This window comes from Sceloporus undulatus, chromosome 3, assembly GCF_019175285.1.
Source record: "Sceloporus undulatus isolate JIND9_A2432 ecotype Alabama chromosome 3, SceUnd_v1.1, whole genome shotgun sequence".
Classification (NCBI taxonomy): Eukaryota; Metazoa; Chordata; class Lepidosauria; order Squamata; family Phrynosomatidae; genus Sceloporus; species Sceloporus undulatus.
This window is the reverse complement of record NC_056524.1, coordinates 271,082,487-271,103,168: the sequence shown is the minus strand read 5'-3', so window position 1 is coordinate 271,103,168 and position 20,682 is coordinate 271,082,487. Positions and strand designations below refer to the sequence as shown.

The 20,682-nt window shown below is 42.6% G+C and overlaps 3 protein-coding genes across 5 annotated transcripts in view; 1 reads left to right on the top strand and 2 right to left on the bottom strand.

Annotated features, from left to right (window-relative positions):
* HTR2B (5-hydroxytryptamine receptor 2B) overlaps positions 1-4,725 on the top strand; it is a 15,265-nt gene extending 10,540 nt beyond the window's left edge. For both annotated transcript variants that reach the window (XM_042457404.1, XM_042457403.1), the window contains 2 exons: positions 1,077-1,277; positions 3,410-4,725. In XM_042457404.1, the coding sequence (XP_042313338.1) occupies positions 1,077-1,277; positions 3,410-4,302 (1,094 nt within the window). In that variant the 3' untranslated portion in view covers positions 4,303-4,725. The remainder of the gene's footprint in view (positions 1-1,076; positions 1,278-3,409) is intronic.
* ARMC9 (armadillo repeat containing 9) overlaps positions 1-20,682 on the bottom strand; it is a 1,183,007-nt gene that overhangs the window by 262,357 nt on the left and 899,968 nt on the right. The gene's annotated exons all lie outside the window — the stretch shown is intronic.
* Positions 1-20,682, bottom strand: part of PSMD1 (proteasome 26S subunit, non-ATPase 1) — a 153,923-nt gene that overhangs the window by 80,416 nt on the left and 52,825 nt on the right. The window lies entirely within an intron of this gene.

Here is a 20,682-nt window from a genome sequence, read left to right as displayed (position 1 = left end):
TCTCCCATCTCTCTCTCACACACAGCTATACAGTGCTACCTCGGGTTACGAAATTAATTCCTTCCGCCGCTGCGTTCGTAACCCGATGCATTTCGCAACCCGAAAAGGCTTTTTCCGAAGCGCGGCTAGCGGTCGCGTTTGAATTTCGCGCCGAAAAAAATTTCGTAACCCGAAAAAAATATCGTAACCCGGAACAGTTTTTTCCTATCTAACTTTTTCGTATCCCGGAAATTTCGTAACGCGATCAATTCGTATCCCGGGGCACCACTGTACCTCCATCTGATATATATTTTCCACCATACAGCCATACATCCCTTTCTCTTTCACACACAGTGCCATACCTCCATCAGATCCCTCCATCCATCCATCCATCCACCCACCCACCCACCCATCCTCTCCCCCCTCTCTCTCACACACACTTTGTTCTCATGTACACAATCACATCAGTGCCCACTTCACCCTGCTCCAGCATTAGAGTTTCACCGTTGAAATGCCAAGAGGCCATAGCTCAGTATCTTTTAAACACACCCTGCAGTATGTGTACAAGAGTTACTACTGCTGTCACTACATCTGGTACACTGCATCAACAGAGACCAGTGGAACGATCTTCATGTATCTCAAAATGTAGGGATGCAAGCAACTCATTGCTTTTGTTCCAAAAAAAAGGGGGTGGAGGTTAGGGGTGGAATAAGCCTAAGACAGCAACTTGAAATGGATGCCTCTGGAACACCCTGTCCCATTTTAGGGCAGAGAGCTGATAAGGAGAGAAAAGGGAATGGATCGTGTGTCTTCCTATTTTTACAAATGTCTTTCAGAATAGCTTTTTAAAACTGCTGTCAGATTAATAGGGAGGTTACATCCTCCATTTCATTGAACTAATCATTTTTAGCTGTACTTTGTTTTAATTTGTTGCAGTCTGCCTTGAGCCCTGCACTGTAAGAAAAGTGAGGTATAAATGAAACAAATAAAATGAATGGATTAACTCCTATAGCCCTAGGAAAAGAGGTTTCAGGTGAAGGCACCTTCTGCCCCCAAACTCCAAGGGAAGACTCTAACCCTCTGTCGTTTTCTTTTAGAGACACAATGGCCTCTTCCACGGGACTTGTGCCCTGTCTGGCTGTTTCTCGATGTCCTCTTTTCCACGGCATCCATCATGCATCTCTGTGCTATCTCACTGGACCGTTACATTGCCATCAAAAAGCCCATCCAAGCCAGTCAGTACAACTCGCGGGCTACAACCCTCATCAAAATAACAGTGGTGTGGTTGATCTCAATAGGTATGTGGCAACCATCCAAGGGGCAGTATATTTTTCCCTTGCTACATGGGTTGAATGGTGGTGGTGGTGGTGGTGAAGCAATAATGTGCAAAATAAAAGCAGCCTAGAAAGTGTGAGCCAGCCCCTGGTTCAGTTCCTCAGGTTACATTCAAGCTCTTCATTCTAGAAGCCAAAGCTAGAGCTCTGAACTAGATCCAGAGCCTTAAGCAGAACAGGCAGGAGGCCACACGCTCTGTATTTACAAAATTTCACACTATCTGTCTAAAGGGCTCCTGTTGCACAGCCTACATTTCTTTTCCTGCCTAAAGAAGGTTCAAACCCCAGATCGCACGCACATGCCTAGATGGTGCCCCTAAGGCAGGCCTCAAGCCAACCGGTTTGTGAAAGAAACATCTGACACCTTGAGAAAAACAGATGAAAGCGTGAAAACCCAACTAAGTTTGTGGAAAACCATGTAATATATTTCAGCTGTAAAAGCTGGGTTTCCAGGACAAAATTCACAAACTCCCAAGCCCAAGAAGATAGAATTTCAGCTTCCTATGCTAGTTAATGCTCTCGGCCCAGCAAGCATCCCTTTTCTAACATGTAGGAATCAGACACTGCCTTCAACACTTCTGATTTGAAAATGGAGTGAATTATGGAAAGTGAACGCCCACAATACCAAGCAGGGAAAAAAGGACAATGGAGAATGGGTTGGGAGAACTGGGAAACGTTGCTGTTAAGAGAGGTAAAGGAAGATGAGAAACCGTGAGCGTGTTACCGAACGTACACAAAGCAAACGGGTCCAATAATAAATGAGGTGCAAATGAATGGTTTATATTATGCTTCTCTGTGAGTTCTGAACTCTCTGCAGATGGCACACTGCCCACCGTTAATGTCTAGAGGGTTTTAGCACAAAATGTAAACTCCAGACAAGAGAACAAATGAGGGGATGGGAGGAACCGAATCAGTGATTCCAAACTGCTAGCTAGGAACAGCGACAAAGCAAGCACAATAGATTAATTGTACAGCAAACCACACAGAATATGTTTAAAGCAATGTCAAGAATAAAAATAACTCGCAGATCAGTTACACAGCAGACAATGGAAAGGTGGGAAAGGATGCATCCTTTCAGGCCACTGACTACACCCATGATAAAAACACTACTTCCTATATGAGTCAATTCATGAGCTCCTCCGGCAATCAGAGGAAACAATAGGCCACTTTTGAAGGCAAAGGAAATAGATAAGAGGCAGAACTCTTTGAAAATTGTTTTCTTTAGTGGCATAAATCAAGCACTCCTCATGTTACCATTTACTAAATGTCCTCAGTCTCCGAACTGCATCTTCCCTTAGGGTTCAGGGTAGTTTAAAAACTGTCTGGAAGATAAATCAGTGAGTGCTGGATTAGAGAGAACATTAGTCTGATACAGCAGGGCTCTTCTTATGCTCTTTTCAGGGCTGTTCCAAGTCCAGTTCAATAAGTTTCTGATTACTAGGTTCTGGGGACTCACAGAAAGATGTTGTGCTCCACTTCTAGTGGTGGGCTTCTCTGAGGCATCCAGAGATTGGAGGAGTTACTTTTTTGGACTACACTGCCCAGAACTCCCCAGCTGATGTGTCTGAAAAGTGTTCATAGCTAGGTAGTGAAAGCTTTTGATCAGTGCCAGTCCAAGAGGATTCCCAGATAATGTTGTGCTTATAAAACCACTGATCTTTTATTTAAAATACCCGTTCCAGTATTTAGAATCCAACATCAATATTGTATGCTCTGAGACTTTAAAATCTAATACTTAACAGCGATTTTTTTTTACCCCCAACAACTAACTAAACTTCTTGAGGTAGTTTATAATACATTTAGAATCTACTAAAACAGAACAGTTCTTAGGAAGGAGCAATACAAGTCCATCCTCCTAACAGACCTCAGATGTTCCAGATGCTATTTCTGAATTTTTTGACACAATATAGATCCCAGCAGAAATAGCTGCTGAAGCAGCAGCCAACTGTCAGCTCTTTACAAGATTTGGCTTCTTCACTGGGCAACCATTGCTGCCTTCTAGACCACTAGAAGCCAAGATGTAGATGTAAAGTCTAATGGTCACAAGCCTCCCATTGTTCTCAGTTTTTCTTACTGGATTTCTCTTTCCCCTCCAGGTATTGCAATCCCAATCCCAATCCGTGGCATAGAAGATAGTGGTGGGAACAGTACAGACTTCACCTGTGAGTTAAGACCTGACCATTTTGGAGATTTCATCATATATGGTTCAGTAGCTGCTTTCTTTGTTCCTCTGGCTATCATGGTAGTCACTTATTTTCTTACCATCCGAGTTCTGCGCAAGAAAGCTTACTTGATCAACAAACCACCTCAGCGCCTGACCTGGAGTACGGTGTCTACAGTATTTCAGCGGGATGTAACACCTGGATCATCGCCGGAAAAAATAGCCATGCTGGACGGCACTAGGAGGGACAAGCCTGTATCTAATGGAAATGAAGAACTGCTAATGCGCAGGATGTCCACAATGGGGAAGAAATCCGTTCAGACCATCACCAACGAACAACGGGCTTCCAAAGTCTTGGGGATTGTATTCTTTCTTTTTCTGCTAATGTGGTGCCCATTCTTCATAACCAATATCACTTCTGCTCTGTGTAAATCCCGCTGCAACAAGGACGTCATCCAAATGCTCATGGAGATATTTGTTTGGATAGGGTATGTTTCATCAGGTGTGAATCCACTGGTCTACACTCTTTTCAATAAGACATTCCGGGAGGCTTTTGGCAGGTACATCACTTGCAATTACCAGCCCTCAACTCTGAGGAATCCCCTTCGGAAATGCTCTAGCAGACTCTCATTCAGAAACTCCGTGGCTGAGAACTCAAAGCTTTTTATGATGCACCACGGAATGAGAAATGGGATTAACCCAGTCATGTACCAAACCCACAGGCTTTGCAGCTCACCAATCCAGTCTTCGTCAGCCATCCTGTTGGATACACTTCTACTTACAGAGAATGAGGTGGACAAAACAGAAGAACAAGTCAGCTATGTATAGCTGGCTGAAAAAGACAAGCCACGGCATAAGCCCACCGACAAATGCTAGTATGTGTTTGTGGTTTTCATGTTATTTATACAAATCCTAATTATAATTTCAGCCATTTGTTTCCTATAGAAAGGGAGGCTTTTCTTGTTCCAGACCACCTCCATATATATTCCACTGTAACAGCAATTTAACCTGTTACAAAAAACAAAAAAACCAAGTTATCTGAGCACTGTACTTTATAAACGGAGGAGTTCAAATAAATTCAGCTATGACAATTCTTATGTTTCAGATATCAGATTCCCCCAAACCCTCTCTTTCAAAAGCACAGTTCTTCAAGGTAATCCCTATTCAGCGTTGAAGGCAAATGAAGAAACAATCAGGACAAATAAAATACTTCTTCACACAATGTGTAGTTAAACTATAGAACTTAGTGCCACATGTTATAGAAATACAGTGGTACCCCAGGATACGAAAGCACCGCGTTACGAAATTTCCGGGATACGAAAAAATTCCATAGGAAAAAACTGTTCCGGGTTACGTTTTTTTTTTCGGCTTACGAAAAAAAAATTGGTGCTTTTCGGCGCTTTTTCGCACGAAATCGCGGCTTCCAGCGCTAGCGCCTATGGGTTTTTCGGCTTGCGAAAGATTTCGGGTTACGAAGGGCGCCGCTGAACGAATTAATTTCGTAACCCGGGGTACCACTGTAGTTGCCAAATTGGCTCTGAAAGGGGACTTGATAAATCCATCCATGGCAACTAGTCAGGATGACTATATGTCACCTCTGGTACCAGAAACAATATGCATTTGTGTATCAGTTGCTGGAAGCATAAAAGAGAGTGGAGATGCACTCATGCCTTAATGTTAGGTTGCCAGAAGGGCAAGAGTTTGGTCATTGGGTGAACAGAATTTTGGATTAGGTAGGTCTTTGGTATTATCTGACATGGTTCTTCTTATGTTCTTATGATATAAAGTAAACAAGCCCACTCTTATATACTCACTCTTTGCTGAATTACCAAAGCCTTTATACAAGTATGCTTAATCTTAGTACAGTGTGCCCTTGCTTTACACGGGGGATCCATTCCGGACTCCCCTGCATAAAACGAATTCTGCACATGCTGAAGCCCCATTTAAATGAATGGGGCTTGTGCATGCGGCGGCGTGCCATGGGCGCGGGTTCCATTACTCCCAATGGGATGTGCTGCCCCTTCCTCCACGTGCTGCTTTCAGCGTATGTACAGGCATACCTCAGTGAACAAAATCAACGTGCTCCTAAGCATGACTTCTTTAACATAACATTTTGTATCAGAGGGAGAAGCAACATGGAAAGAATAGAGATAGATTACTACACCACCAAAAATAAAAATAAAAATAACTGCAAGATGTTTTAGCAAACCTTTGAATCAAAACCGACATGTTTGCCCAAAATAACAAAACAGGTCAAATTGACTAAATGAAAACAATTTGAACCTTCTACAAACCACTTGAAGGGTTTTTCCAAAATACATCCATTCCATGGATGATGACTTGTTCTTTCACCAGCCTACACTTTCCATTTTGGAGACCAAACATACAGATCTATGGTTGTTGTAATATGTTGCAAGTAGCTGATGAGGCAGGTTTATATCTGTTTTCACCTTTCTGCTGTTCATGCATTTTCAGTAAGGATTCTGCAGGCAGCTGCTGCTTACCTTGTCTGTTGTAGGCAGGCACACGCAGCTACAGGAGAGCTAAAGTAGTATTCCGCTCAAGTTTTATTGCATTGTTTACTACAGACACACCAGTGCAACTCCACACCATAAATCTGTGTTCTTCCAGCCCTCTTTCCCCAGCTTTCCAAAGCTGATGCTCCCTACAAAACACTTCAAGCTAAGGAGAGAATGAGGTGGAAAGGGAGCTGAGCAATCATAAGAAGATTTTGTAAAAATCTTTGGCAGAAGCTTTGTTAATTGAGATATGCCTGTAACAAAATGTACATCTTTAGACCCTTTAGGACAATGGTTCCCAAACTTTGGTCCTCCAGATGTTTGGGACTTCAGCTCCAAGAATTCCTGACTTTGGCTAAGCTGACTGGGGTTTCTGAGAGCTGAAGTCCAAAACATCTGGAGGGCCAAAATTTGGGAACCACTGCTTTAGGGTTTTGATCACAATACTCCAAAAATGAACATACAGCTATTTTATAAGGGAGCAAATTCAAAATGGAGCAATTACAGCTTTCCCTTCTACTTTCGTTTTCTAAAGACATGTTTTGTTATCCTTCAAAATCTGGGTCCTAGCTCAACTGTATAATACCCATTTTGAAAAGAAGCTGCTCATGGTTGTTTAATTTCTGTAGTGTATTCTGCTTCCTTGTTCCTGGCCACTGATGGCCAGCTCCCTACTCCAGGAAATCCTGCCCTGACCCACTCTTCTAATATCCAAGATCACCTGTCATAAGAAGAAAGTCTTGTTAACCCAATAACATAAAAGGTCTATTTAATCCTATGCAGGCAGAAATTGCACCTAATGTAATGTTGCTGAAAGTTCACAAGCAGAATTTGCGGTTTGGGCCATGTCTCTTAACTCCAGGCAAGGAGCCATGTTGTCAGATTGGTCTTTTAATCAAGAAAACATAACCTTGCAGGATGTAAAATTCATCCCCTGACCACCTGATGGCAGGCAGAGCAACCAAGAGAGCTACTGGATCCTGGAGAAAACTGCAAGGGGCTAGCTTTGCCCCTACATAAGCAGGCTCTCAAGTTCTGCATTCCAAGGACCTTTCTACACACATGCACATACACAGAGTAACCTATATAAATTGTTTTAACACAAACTCTTTGAAATACAGTTAGCCCTCCAAATCCACAGATTCAAGCATCCACGGCCTGATTTTTTTTTAAAAAAATATTTAAATTCCAAAAAGGAAACCATGATTTTGCCATTTTATATAAAAGACATCATTTTAATATGCCACCACATTTAATGGGACTTGAGCAACCACAAATTTTGGTACCCATGGGGGGTCCTGGAACCAAACCACAGCAGATACCAAGGGCTCACTGCACACTGACCAACAAACAGCAGGAAAAGTCAGGATTCTACGCTAAGTAGATGACATACCTGAAATGGAATGATAACCTACACCAATGGAATTACTGCTATCAGGGGAATCAAGGGATAATGGTTTCCTTTCCCTACTGCAAACCCTGAAACCTTTTGCAGATACCTGGAAATTCATCCAGACCCAGTTTCTGGGAAGTACCCAAAGACTATGGGGAAGAAAGTTCTGTTTTTGTAGTTACTGTAGTACTGTCAGATCTTTATAGTACTGGCTTTAATATTGGTATCTCTGATGGCAGCAAGGCTGATGAAACTTCTTAAATGGTTTATCACACACTCCCATTCTGGGATAAAGGCAGGATATAAGTGCAATAAAACAAATATATAAAACTATTAGGAAGAAAAGTTATGTCACTGTAAACATGTAACTATGATATCACATAATTACTACTCACTTAAACATACAGTTGACCCTTCAAATTTTCAGCTTTAATATTTATGTATTTAATTAAAATGTTGTCTCTAGGAATCTCTAGCTCCTCCAGTGCAACTCTGTTGGACGTTAACCATAGAGTTGTACTGGAAGACATAGAGAAAACACTTCTCTAGCCATTTGTAGGTCCTCCAGCATAATTCTATGGTCAACCTCTGGTAGATATTGACCACAGAGTTGCACTGGAGGACCTTGGGTTTCCCAAACAGGTGTTCTCTCAGGCTAAAAAAATAGTGGTTCTTTATTTGTCGTTTTCCCACATTCATGGGGGTCCTGTGCCCCTATCCCCAGCGAATGTGGAAGGCCCACTGTAAATGGCAAACAGACATCGGAGAGACAGATAGATATGCAACAAGCTTGTAGATCTGCTGGGGGAGAGAATCATGGCCAAGAGGTGACATGCACCCCCAAATCCCCCTCCCCCAACTGCATATCCTATCCTTTAGAAGACTTTGCAAAGGTCAGTGGCACTTTTATGAGCCCCCTTCCCAGTTCTATGCTTTAAAAAGCTTTCTTAAAATATCAGGAGTAAGCAGCTGGAAATCATGCTGAAGTGGTCTCCATGCAGTCTCCCTGTCAAGCTTCTTTTGGTGGAATGACTGGCCATCTGGGGTCTCAAAAATGCAGAGGTCAGGCCTTCCAAGGTTAGGGCTGATGTAAAATGGCCTTTGGACTCGCAAAACTTTCTCTCTCACACATTTTAGGTACTTTGGCACTACTTCTGAAATTAACTTATCCTAGAAACACAGACAGTCAAGAACTGGAGAAGCTCAGTAGAAAAGTAGTTATTTTCTTAATATTTTTTCCTATATAAGAGGTGTGGAGATGCAAATCCTAGCCCTAGATAATAGTCCAAGTTCAAGTGATCTCTCAGATATTATATGGTTTGGAGATATGGAGTGATAATGAAATATGCATTAGAGCACCAGAAAAGGAATACATTTCTCCAGGAAGACTAGGATTTCCCCCAAGGAACGCAGCATCCATCCTTTGAGCAGAGGCTGGCTTACACTCAATTAAAATAAGGAGGCATGTGCTACTATTGAAATTTCATAAACTTATGCAGTTATTACCAGATGAGCAGTTGGTAGCAGTGGCGTGTTTTTCTTCAAGTAGAATAGAAAATCAAAGTGGCATTATTCATAAATCGTTACAAGTGTATAATTTCCACAAAGCGTGTAGGGGTTGAGTAGCAAAAAAGAGAGAACTAAGGGACAAGCTACTGAGGCCAAGCTGGAGAGGTTATGAAATCGTTAAATCTTCTCAAAGATACTGCCTCCCTAAAAAGGACCAATGACCTCAAAGATTTAACATTCTTCCTTGCACACTGCTCTTCTGGACTATGCTCACAGCTTATAACTTCTGACACTTCAGAGAGCAGATGCAAATAATTCTGCTTCCCAATGGATATGTATCTGTAATTTGAATCAGATGGAAATATAATTCATCAGACTCTGAAATGCACCTTATAGTACAAGCCAAAGAAAACATTCTTTGAAATGTATTTATGTGAAAAATTACAATGTGTATTTATGTAAACAATTTGTAGACAATTTGTAACCCACTGGGGAAGCTCTATCTGGAGATCCTGAGCAGAGGGTTCGATTTGAAGGTCCACAGGATCCTTTCCAAGACTTTAATTCTAGAAGATTTGCACACTTTTAAGACAGTCTGGTGCGCTTGAGATTTAATGACACTCTGGATGAAAACACTAGAAAAGATGGAAATATTTAGTGCAGGCCTTTCATAAAACTGCAAGTCTAAGATCTTTATAGTGCTAGCTTCAAATTTATTTCACTGGTAAAAGAAGTTTTAATTTGTTTTTAATTTTTTTTAAAAAAATTGAAACTCAAAAAAATGTGGGAAATATATCTGGAAGTTACCGAGACCAATGGAGAGTACAATAAAGACAATGATGAAAATACCCCAAAACTGTGATTCAAATAAAGTGCTTGGACTCTCAAAAGACTAGTAATAAATAGCCCAGTGGAAATGTGCTACTTTTCCTCTTCGTCTCTTCTACAGAGGATGTCACAAACATCTTATCAGCTCTCTCAAATTTCAAAAAGTTTTGCACATGGCATTTGGGAGTGGAGAAGGGATCAAAAGGAAGGGGTATTTGTCAGTAGGCTTGACCAGTCTTATCAGCCTCTCTGTCACACCAGGTGCAAAGATCCGGGATGTGACAGAGAGGCTGACAAGACTGGTCAAGCCTACTGACCAATACCCCTTCCTTTTGGTCCACGTGGGAACTAATGATACTGCAAGACACAGCCTTCAGAACATCAAAAGGGATTACGAGGCGCTTGGTAGGAAGCTGAAAGGAATGGATGTACAGGTTGTCATCTCGTCTCTTCTGCCAGTTGAAGGGCATGGTCCAGGAAGGGAGAGGAAAATAGCGGATGTGAACAACTGGCTCCGCAGATGGTGTCGCCAAGAAGGATTTGGATTCTTCAATCATGGGCTGCGGTTCCATGAGGAGGGACTTCTTGCAACAGACGGGTTGCATCTCACGCCAGTTGGAAGAAATGTTTTTGCCAACAGTCTCAAGAACTTGATCAGGAGGGCTTTAAACTGAGTTCCGAGGGGAAGGGAGACAATATTAAGGAAGGCGAAAGGGATGGCGAAAATAGTCAAACTGACATAGAGGAAACAAGAAAAAAAGTGCAAGGACCCAACAGTGGGAGGCAAAAAAACTTGCACAGGCAGCAAGTAAAAGGGAACTATGGTCTGCAATGTCTCTACACTAATGCACAGAGCATGGGAAATAAGCAAGATGAACTCGAACTCCTAGTACAACAAAGCAAATATGATATAATAGGCATCACTGAAACCTGGTGGGATGAGTCTCATGATTGGAATGTGGAAATAGAGGGGTATAACCTTTTAAAGAGAAATAGGCCAAACAAGAAAGGAGGAGGAATAGCACTATATGTCAGAGATATTTACACCAGTGAAGAGATCCAGGACATCAATCCTGGAAGCCAGGTGGAGAGCATCTGGGTAAAAATTAAAGGGGAGGGAAAGAACAAGGATGTTACGGTGGGAGTCTACTACAGACCCCCAAGTCAGACTGAGGAATTGGATGATATCTTTCTAGAACAGATGACCACACAGTCAGAAAAGAGAGATGTAGTAGTGATGGGCGACTTCAACTATCCTGATATTTGTTGGAAGTCAAACTCAGCAAAATCCTCAAGGCCTAGCAAATTCCTCACTTGCCTGGAAGACAATTTCATGGTCCAAAAGGTGGAAGAGGCAACAAGGGGGTCAGCTATTTTAGATCTGATCCTAACCAACAAGGATGACTTGGTTAATGGGGTGCAAGTGGTGGGATCATTAGGTGGAAGTGACCATGTTCTCCTGGAGTTTGTAATACAGTGGAAAGGAGAAGCCAGGCAGAGTCAGACACGCATCCTAGACTTTAGGAGAGCGGATTTCAGTAAACTTAGAGAAGTATTGAGGGCGATTCCATGGTCAGAAAATACTAAAAGATAAAGGAGTTCAGGACGGATGGGACTTTCTCAAAAGAGAGATACTGAAGGCACAATTTCAAACAGTTCCAGTGAGAAAGAAAAATGGGAGGTGTCTCAAGAAACCAGGATGGATGACTAAGGAACTTTCAACCGAGTTAAGTTTGAAACGGAAGATGTATAAGAAATGGAAAAAGGGGGAAATCACAAAAAAGGAATTCAAAGAAATAGCAGGCATGTGTAGGGTAAAGTCAGAAAAGCTAAAGCACAGAACGAACTCAGGCTTGCTAGAGAGGTTAAGAACAATAAAAAGGGCTTTTTTGGATATGTCCACAGCAAAAGGAAGAAGAAGGAAACGGTAGGGCCACTGCGTGGAGAAGATGGCAAAATGCTAACAGAAGACAGAGAAAAGGCAGAATTACTCAACACCTTCTTTGCCTCAGTCTTCTCAGAAAAGGCAAAGGGAGCTCAACCTGAGGATAATGGAACAGAGGACAGAATAGGGGAATTTCGGCACAGAATAAGTAAAGAGATAGTAGAGGAACACCTTATTAATCTAAATGAATTTAAGTCTCCGGGACCAGATGAACTCCATCCAAGGGTATTAAAAGAACTGGCAAATGTAATATCGGAGCCATTGGCAATAATCTTTGAAAACTCCTGCAAAACAGGAGAGATCCCAGCAGACTGGCGGAGGGCAAACGTTGTCCCCATCTTCAAAAAGGGGGAAAAAGAGGATCCCAACAATTATCGTCCAGTTAGTCTGACATCAGTACTAGGAAAGATTCTGGAGCAGATCATTAAACAGAGAGTCTGTGAACATCTAGAAGGCAATGCCATAATCACAAAAAGTCAACATGGGTTTCAGAGAAACAAGTCATGCCAGACAAACCTAATCTCTTTCTTTGATAAAATTACCAGCTTGGTAGATGAAGGGAATGCTGTGGATATAGTATATCTTGATTTCAGTAAGGCCTTTGACAAAGTTCCCCATAACATTCTTGCAAACAAGCTTGTAAAATGTGGGCTAGACAAAGGAACTGTTAAATGGATCTGTAATTGGTTGACCGGATGAACCCAAAGGGTGCTCAACAATGGCTCCTTTTCATCCTGGAGGGAAGTGACCAGTGGGGTCCCACAGGGCTCTGTCCTGGGCCCAGTGCTATTCAACATCTTTATCAATGACCTGGATGACAGAATTGGGAGCATACTTATCAAATTTGCAGATGACACCAAATTAGGGGGAATAGCTAATACCCCAGAGGACAGGATCAAGATTCAAAATGACCTGAATAGACTAGAAAGCTGGGCCAAAGCTAACAAAATGAAATTCAACACGGAGAAATGTAAGGTATTGCACTTAGGGCGGAAAAATAAAATGCACAGATATAGGATGGGTGACACATGGCTGAATGAAACTACGTGTGAAAGGGATCTAGGAGTCCAAGTAGACCACAAGTTGAACATGAGTGAACAGTGGGATGCGGCAGCTAAAAAGGCCAATGCTATTTTAGGCTGCATCAATCGAGGTATAGTGTCTAGATCAAGAGAAGTAATAGTGCCACTGTATTCTGCTTTGGTCAGGCCCCACCTAGAATATTGTGTCCAGTTCTGGGCGCCACAATTCAGAAAGGACATCGAGAAACTGGAGCGTGTCCAAAGGAGGGCGACAAAAATGGTGAAGGGTCTGGAAACCATGCCCTATGAGGAACGACTTAGGGAGCTGGGTATGTTTAGCCTGGAGAAAAGAAGGTTAAGAGGTGATATGATCGCCCTGTTTAAATATTTGAAGGGATGTCATATTGAAGAGGGAGCAAGCTTGTTTTCTGCTGCTCCAGAGAACAGGACCCGGAACAATGGATGCAAGCTGCAGGAAAAGAGATTCCACCTGAACATTAGGAGGAACTTCCTGACAGTAAGGGCTGTTCGACAGTGGAACAAACTCCCCCGGAGTGTAGTGGAGTCTCCTTCCTTGGAGGTCTTTAAGCAGAGGCTGGATGGCCATCTGTCAGGGATGCTTTGATTTGGATTTCCTGCATTGCAGGGGGTTGGACTGGATGGCCCCTGTGGTCTCTTCCAACTCTATGATTCTATGATTTGCATGCTGGTGGTGCCATCCTCTTAAAGAGCTGTGTGATACTTAATCACCAGTTAGTAAATGATTAAAGAACTTGTACAAATAAACCAGCTCTCTATCCTGTATATCTCTACAGTTAAGTAAACATTTGTCCTGCACACAGACTGCCACAAAAGAAGCTATCCATACTGACATTCTTCAGGTTTTCAAATGCTTCGCGACTGGACGGTACTCGCAAAAATCCAATCCAAAGGCCAACCAACTGTAGCCTATTGAAACTGTGCCTGGCTCCACCTTAATGAACTGAGATGAGGGCCATGCTGTGGAGAAATTATTCCTGCAGAGTCATTCTTTCCAATTCCTTTGGCACAGCCGAGATATTTCTGCAATGCTGCAACTTAACTTTCTGCAGTGTTGAGTCAACAGTGTGATGTGGCAGCTAACAAGGCCAATGCGATTTTAGGCTGCATCAATAGAAGTATAGTGTCTAGATCAAGAGAAGTAATAGTGCCACTATGTTCTGCTTTGGTCAGGCCTTACTTGGAATACTGTGTCCAGTTCTGGGCACCACAATTTAAAAAGGACATTGAAAAACTGGAGCCTGTCCAAAGGAGAACAACTAAAATGGTGAAGGGTCTGGAAACCATGTCCTATGAGGAACAACTTAGGGAGCTGAGGATGTTTAGTCTGGAGAAGAGAAGGTTAAGAGGTGATATGAAAGCCCTGTTTAAGTATTTGAAGGGGTGTCACAATGAGGATGGAGCAAACTTATTTTCTGCTGCTCCAGAGAATAGGACCTGGAACAATGGATGCAAGCTGCAGGAAAAGAGATTCCACCTCAACATTAGGAAGAACTTCCTGACAGTAAGGGTTATCCGACAGTGGAACAAACTCTCTCAGAGTGTGGTGGAATCTCCTTCTTTGGAGGTCTTTAAACAGAGGCTGGATGGCCATCTGTCGGGGATGCTTTGAGTGAGAGTTCCTGCACGGCAGGGGGTTGGACTGGATGGCTCTTCTTCCGGTCTGTTCCAACTCTGGGATTCTATGATTCTCTTGTGTAGGACTCAATTCTATGAATACAGCAGTATGACGTATTTAACCCAACATGGATACATTCTATAAATGCTTACTAAAGAGCAGGGGTCGGCAACCTCCGGCCCGTGGGCTGGATGCGGCCCGCGGAGGCCTTTCCGCCAGCCCCTGCCTGTCCCAGCCGCCACCGATCGCGGCTTTTCCCGGCTCCCGGGTGCCGCCATTTTGAAAAACAAAATGGTGGCGGCCTAGAGGCGAAGTCTCGCACGACCACAAGAAAGGTTGCGCGAGACTTCGCCGAGGCCCGCTGCAGCCGCCGGAGCCCTCGAATAGGGAGGGCTTTTGTTGGGCCCCAGCGACGGCAAAAGGGCCGGCAAAGAGGAGGAGGCCTCCAGTGCTGGCGGCCCCCCCACTGGCTTTTTTGCCGGCCCCTGACAGGGCCTGGGGCCTCGTCAGGGGCCGGCAAAGAGGGGGAGGCCTCCTGCGCTGGCAGCCCCCGCTAGCTCTTTCCCGGCCTCTGACGGCAAAAAGGAGGAGGCCTGGCCCCTGGGGGGTGGAAGCTCCACCCCCCAGCTTCGGCCCCCCAGTTGTCTGAGGGACAGCAACCTGGCCCCCGGCTCAAAAAGGTTGCCTACCCCTGCTAAAGAGCATATGCCCAAAACAAAATGCCAATGTAATATGTGCCTAACCACACTCCACAATTCCTGATAAGGAGCACTGTGATCATTTCAATACATTATTTAGTTTGCTTTCTATATGAGTATTAAACAGAATTGTTAGAAATTTGGTGGTGGTGATGGAGAAAACCATTCTCCCCACCTCTCCTCTGGATGGGAAGGAGACAGTCTTGTTCTACCAGTCCACTGGGCTCAACTGTGTGGGAGACACACTCTCAAAAGAAATCAGAAGATACCAACAACTGTAATGGCAGCAGAAACTTTGGTGAAGGCAGCAAGCAATGCAGTCTCTGAAGGGTCTGGAGAGCCACTAGGACAGGGGTAGGCAACCCTTTTGAGCCGAGGGCCGGGTTGCTGTCCCTCAGACAACTGGGGGGTCGGAGCCAAAAAAAAATAAGTAAATAATTTTAAATAAATAAATAAATAAACTGGGACAAATGTAGGACAAAATTTTCAAATGGAGGACACTTTTAAAAATAAAAATGGAGGACACGTGAAAAAATTTCCTGATTTTTTAAAAAAAATGTTAAGATAAGCGCATTTTTCTGAGGCTTCTATAGACAATTGCCCCACCATGCCCCTCGCACGAGACGCCAAAGGCCGCGGTGGCAGGACGGGGGCTGAGGCTGGAGTCAGTCCCAAGGCCTCGCCGGGCCGCATCTGGCCCGCGGGCCGCAGGTTGCCTACCCCTGCACTAGGATGTTGTTCATCCCTTGTGTCTGGCATAAACTGGACCATAAAAGAGAGACAACTAGAGCAGTAATCTGGTCTGCATTTACACAGAAAAGAGATACACAGCAATTACTGCGAAATGAACAACTGGCTTTAAACTCAATTTGCATGCTTTTAGCTCTGAAAAGCAATGTTCACCTCTTTCCTACTTTTGTTCATTATCAAAAGAAGGCCTTCTGCAATATATAGGAGCAGTGATTCCCAAACTCTGGTCCCCCAGGTGTTTTGGACTTCGGCTCCCAGAAGCCACCTTGGCCAGTGGTCTGGGATTCTGGGAGCTGAAGTCCAAAACATCTGGAAGGCCACAGTTTGGGAATCACTGATAGAGGATGGATCTTATAGGAAACACTTCAGTCAGTTTCTCAGAATGACATCGTGGAAGACTTTGAACAGAGATCAAGTCTTGAGAAATTCCCATACAATTTAACTAAAGGCTGAACCTTTTGCCTGTTGCAAATCAAGGGAAGGTGTAAATGCTGAAGGAATAGGGAGGAGTATGTGTTAAAGTGAGATTTAATTTATCCAAATGTTCCAACCCACAGGTTTCCATATGTAGGCACTGTTATGCCACAGTGCTGCATGCAAAGAATTTCACAATCATGGCCCAAAGGGATGCAACACAAATGTCTGGACTAGAAGTCTCTTCAACCCTACCTCAGCATGCAAATTATAAAGTATTCTGGGAGATAAAGTCTAAAATATGTGGCAGGGAAAGCTCTTCTAAATATCAGAATTAGTTCAGAATGGGGATCCACTTTCAGGAATGAGACAGATCTCTGCCTTGACCACTTCAGTGACAACAATGGCATTGGAAGTAAGTACTGGTTAGACTCGTGGTCTATTCCCCTCAGTATTATCTTCACCAATGCATTTCCCATTTCCTGCTGCAATATGTGAAGATGCCAAACATTATATCTGTAGTCTTCACATACAATGGGCACTACTACTTTGGACCTTGATCAGTAACAAAAACCTTCCTGCAACCTCAAAGAAGCAAGACTTAAATTAAAAACCATTCATTCAGTTGGCAGACATTAAAGCTTTGGAAGAAATAAATGTGGTTTTATTTGCACTATCTTGTAAATACAATTCCAACCACAGACTCCCGTGCCATTGTCTCTGTTGTTGCTTCCTGCAGAGCACAACATAAGTATCCATTAGGGAGAATAATGGAGGCCCCAGTGTATTTAAAAAGTGATCCATCAAATGAGAGAAATTAGCATGACATCCACCAGAACACTTAGCGGATAAGTGACTTCATTTATCCATGGAAGAGGATAGTGATAGCTTGACATGCTCCCTTTTAGGCACAGCTGGTAAACTTTATGAGAGGTTACATCATCTATATGTTAAGGGTAGGTAGCAAAGAGTAAAAGTCTCAAAGAAAAGCACTGAGCCAATAGAATTGGCCACAACTTTCTCTCGTGTGTGGAAGGGATGTCTCAGGAGAAATACTAGACAATGAAATAATTAATCCAAAGGACAGAGAGAGTTAAATGGAAAAGAGAGAGTAAAAGCTGTGGACTGAACAGGAGCTCCTATGATTACTCTCTGATGTCATTCATGTGGAATTATTATGAATCAAAAACCCTGCTGTCTACTTGCTGGACATCTCTTTGCTCAACAGCTGAAGTGATCCTCAAGCCATTTTGTTAATGCATTCAGGTGGAATTCTGAAAAACCAACCACCTCTGTACCTCCAAAGTAACAACTTCAGGCTTATGGGGTCTATTTCATTATTTAATAAAACTCAGAGAATGACCAAACAGACCGAGGCACAAAACAGTGATTCAGGTCAGTAGAAAAATACTGTACATTAAGGAGTGTACTTCTGAGAATACATTCTCTCAGACAAAAATCCTCATTATCCTCCAAGCATTTGTTCACTTTAGAAGCCTAATTTGGGACAAGGCAGACTTTTATTGCTGTTGGAAATATTTATTTCTGTTATTACTGTTGGAGAATTGTGAGTCAAACCGTTGTGGATCTACTGCAAATAATCAAGACATACAACCGTCTTTCATGTCATGTCTTGCTTGAGCTTCTCCAACTGCTTCTCTTTGGACAATGCCCCTGAATTAACATATCCATCACGGAATACATACTGTACAGTCAGCCCTCCACATCCACGGATTATTTATCCACAAATTCAAGCATCCACAGTGTGTGTGTGTGTGTGTGTGTGTGTGTGTGTGTGTGTGTATATTCATTCCAAAAAGCACAGCTTGATTTTGCCATTTTATATAAGGAACACAGTTTTGTATGCCGTTATTTTTAATGGGACTTGAGCATCCATGGATTTTGGTATCCACCGGGGATCCTGGAATCAAACCCCAGCAGATACCAAGAGCCCATACTTGTGTATGTTGATCTCATATATAAGTTGAGGGCATGTTTTGGGGCCAAAATGAAGGATTTTGTTATGACTCGTGGACAAGTCAAGGGTAAAAATTAGGGGCATGTTATAATAAAACATGTAAAGGATGAAAGAAAGGAAAATGATGCCAAAGAACATACAAAATTCAAGCAAGCATAAATGTTTCTGCTCACCCTATGAGGAAGGAAATATGATGAATGACAGGGAAACATGGTAAATGGTGGCTATGCAATATGTAGGAGAGGCAGGCAGGCACGGATAGAGCTAGGAAAATGTGCGCAAGTCAAAAAGATGTAAAGACAAGACTTCAGATACAGTATTAACTCCTACCAAAGAAGGAACCATCCCTTTTTCAGAGAAGAATGGTGAAAGGTGAGAGCTTAGTTCAACCTCAGGAACCTAAAAAAAGCACCAACCCCTTCTACTCTCTTGGTGCTCCTTTGAGGAGTTACATCCACCCAGGCATTCAAAAAGGACAGAAGCTCCACATTCTTTTATGTTTTCCAGGACAGACTAATCTCCCGCCTTTCACCACTTTACTCAGAGAAGGCAATAGTTCCTTTTTTGATAAAAGTTAAGGTACAGCACTTACACTGACCATTTGAACCAGTTTTGGGGAGGTTCATTTTTTTGACAAAAAAGATCTAGACTTCTACAGTAACTACAGTGGTATGACTTTATTCACGTTATTATGGAACCCTTTGTTTTCAAGCCCAAGATGTCAATGCTGGGTAAGAGTTTAATATAAGTTGGTTAATAACCTTGGGTATAGCTGGGTAGCTTTGAAGGAACTAGACAAAGTTGTAAAATATATAACTGAATACCAAAGGATGTCCATGCTATCATAGTTCAGTTTCTATGTATGGTTATGAAAGCTGGATAGTGAAGAAAACTGACAGGAAGAGAATTAACACATTAGATGATGCTGGCAGTGAGTTCTACAAATACCACGGGCTGCAAAACAGACAAACAAATGGGTCCTAGAGCAAATCAAGCTTGAACTCTCTCAAGAAGACAAGGTGACTAAGCTGAGTCTGTTGTACTTTGGACATTTCATGGGAAGACATTAGAAAAGTCAGTCATGCTTGGCAAGGTACAAAGCAGTAAGAAAAAAGGAAGACCACATTACAGATGAATAGACACAATCAAGGAAGTCAGAGATGCTGAAGCTGCAACTAGGTTTATACCAAGGTGACTTGGTGTCTCTTTTTCACAAGGTCAATCCAAAATCAACTTAATGGCAATTAACAACAATGGCAAAACTGGTCTGATGTAGCATGGCAATGTCTTTACAAATCAGAGCTTGGAAATGTTACCTTTGCTCACAGGTAATTTAACAGAACCACTAGCCAGGCTTTGGGAGTTGCAGTTCAAAAAGTATTTCCCCCCAAGATCCAGTCCAAATCACCAAGGCCCTTCAAATTAAGTGTTCTGAATGTAACAGAGGCCAGCCAGATGTCTTTGCAAGTCTACAAGCAGAGCATGAAATAAATGGCCATACTCTGTTCATTCTCAGTGTCTGGTACTCACGGGTATCCTGCCTTCTACCCTGTACAATTTAGGCTCCAGAGAATAGGACCTGGAACAATGGAGGCAAGCTCCAGGAAAAGAGATTCCACCTCAACATTAGGAGGAACTTCCTGACAGTAAGGGCTGTTCGACAGTGGAACACACTCCCTCAGAGATTTTGGTGGAGTCTCCTTCCTTGGACATCTTTAAACAGAGGCTAGATGGCCATCTGTCAGGTATGCTTTGGGAGTTCCTGCATGGCAGAATGGGGTTGAACTAGATGGCCTTTGTGGTCTCTTCCAACTCTATGATTCTAGGCAAACCATCCTAGCTTCTTTACAGAAAGTCTTTCTAAGAGAGCAATCCATTTTTGTAAGAGGAAAAAATACTGAATTTTAGACTTTGGCATAACAACAAAATTAAAAACAAGAACTTAGAATTTGATAAAGGAGTTCCAGGAGACAGCACAAGTATTTCATAGTTTGAAGCTTTTTAATTCAACATTGCTTTAAAATCCAGTGTGACAAATTCAGGCTACATAAATTCAAGTGTATGTGGGTTGACAAAATTCTGCTCTTGGGGTCTTTAAATACAAAAGAGCTTGCCAAGTGGGCTAAGAGGCAAGAGAGCAATTTTAAACTAGCAAACTTAATCTCCCCTATCTTTATTGGGAACAAAATATGAGAACAAGTTCCAGTGGAAGAAAAATGACCATGGAACACCATTACAATAACTAGACAGGTTTCAAAGAGGCCAAGGAGCACAAGTGTGTACATACAAACATGCCAATTTTCTTTTCCAGACGCTATGTTCACGTCCCATGGAATCATTCCAGAAAGACAGTTTTAATGAGAAGAGGGAATGGTCTTTTGTATTTTGGTAATTTACAAGTGATGACCTTACCTCCATTTCTAATCCCTAACTAGAGGACCGTTTGATCTTGTAACTATTTTGAGAGAAGCCATTTACATCTGAAGATGGATACT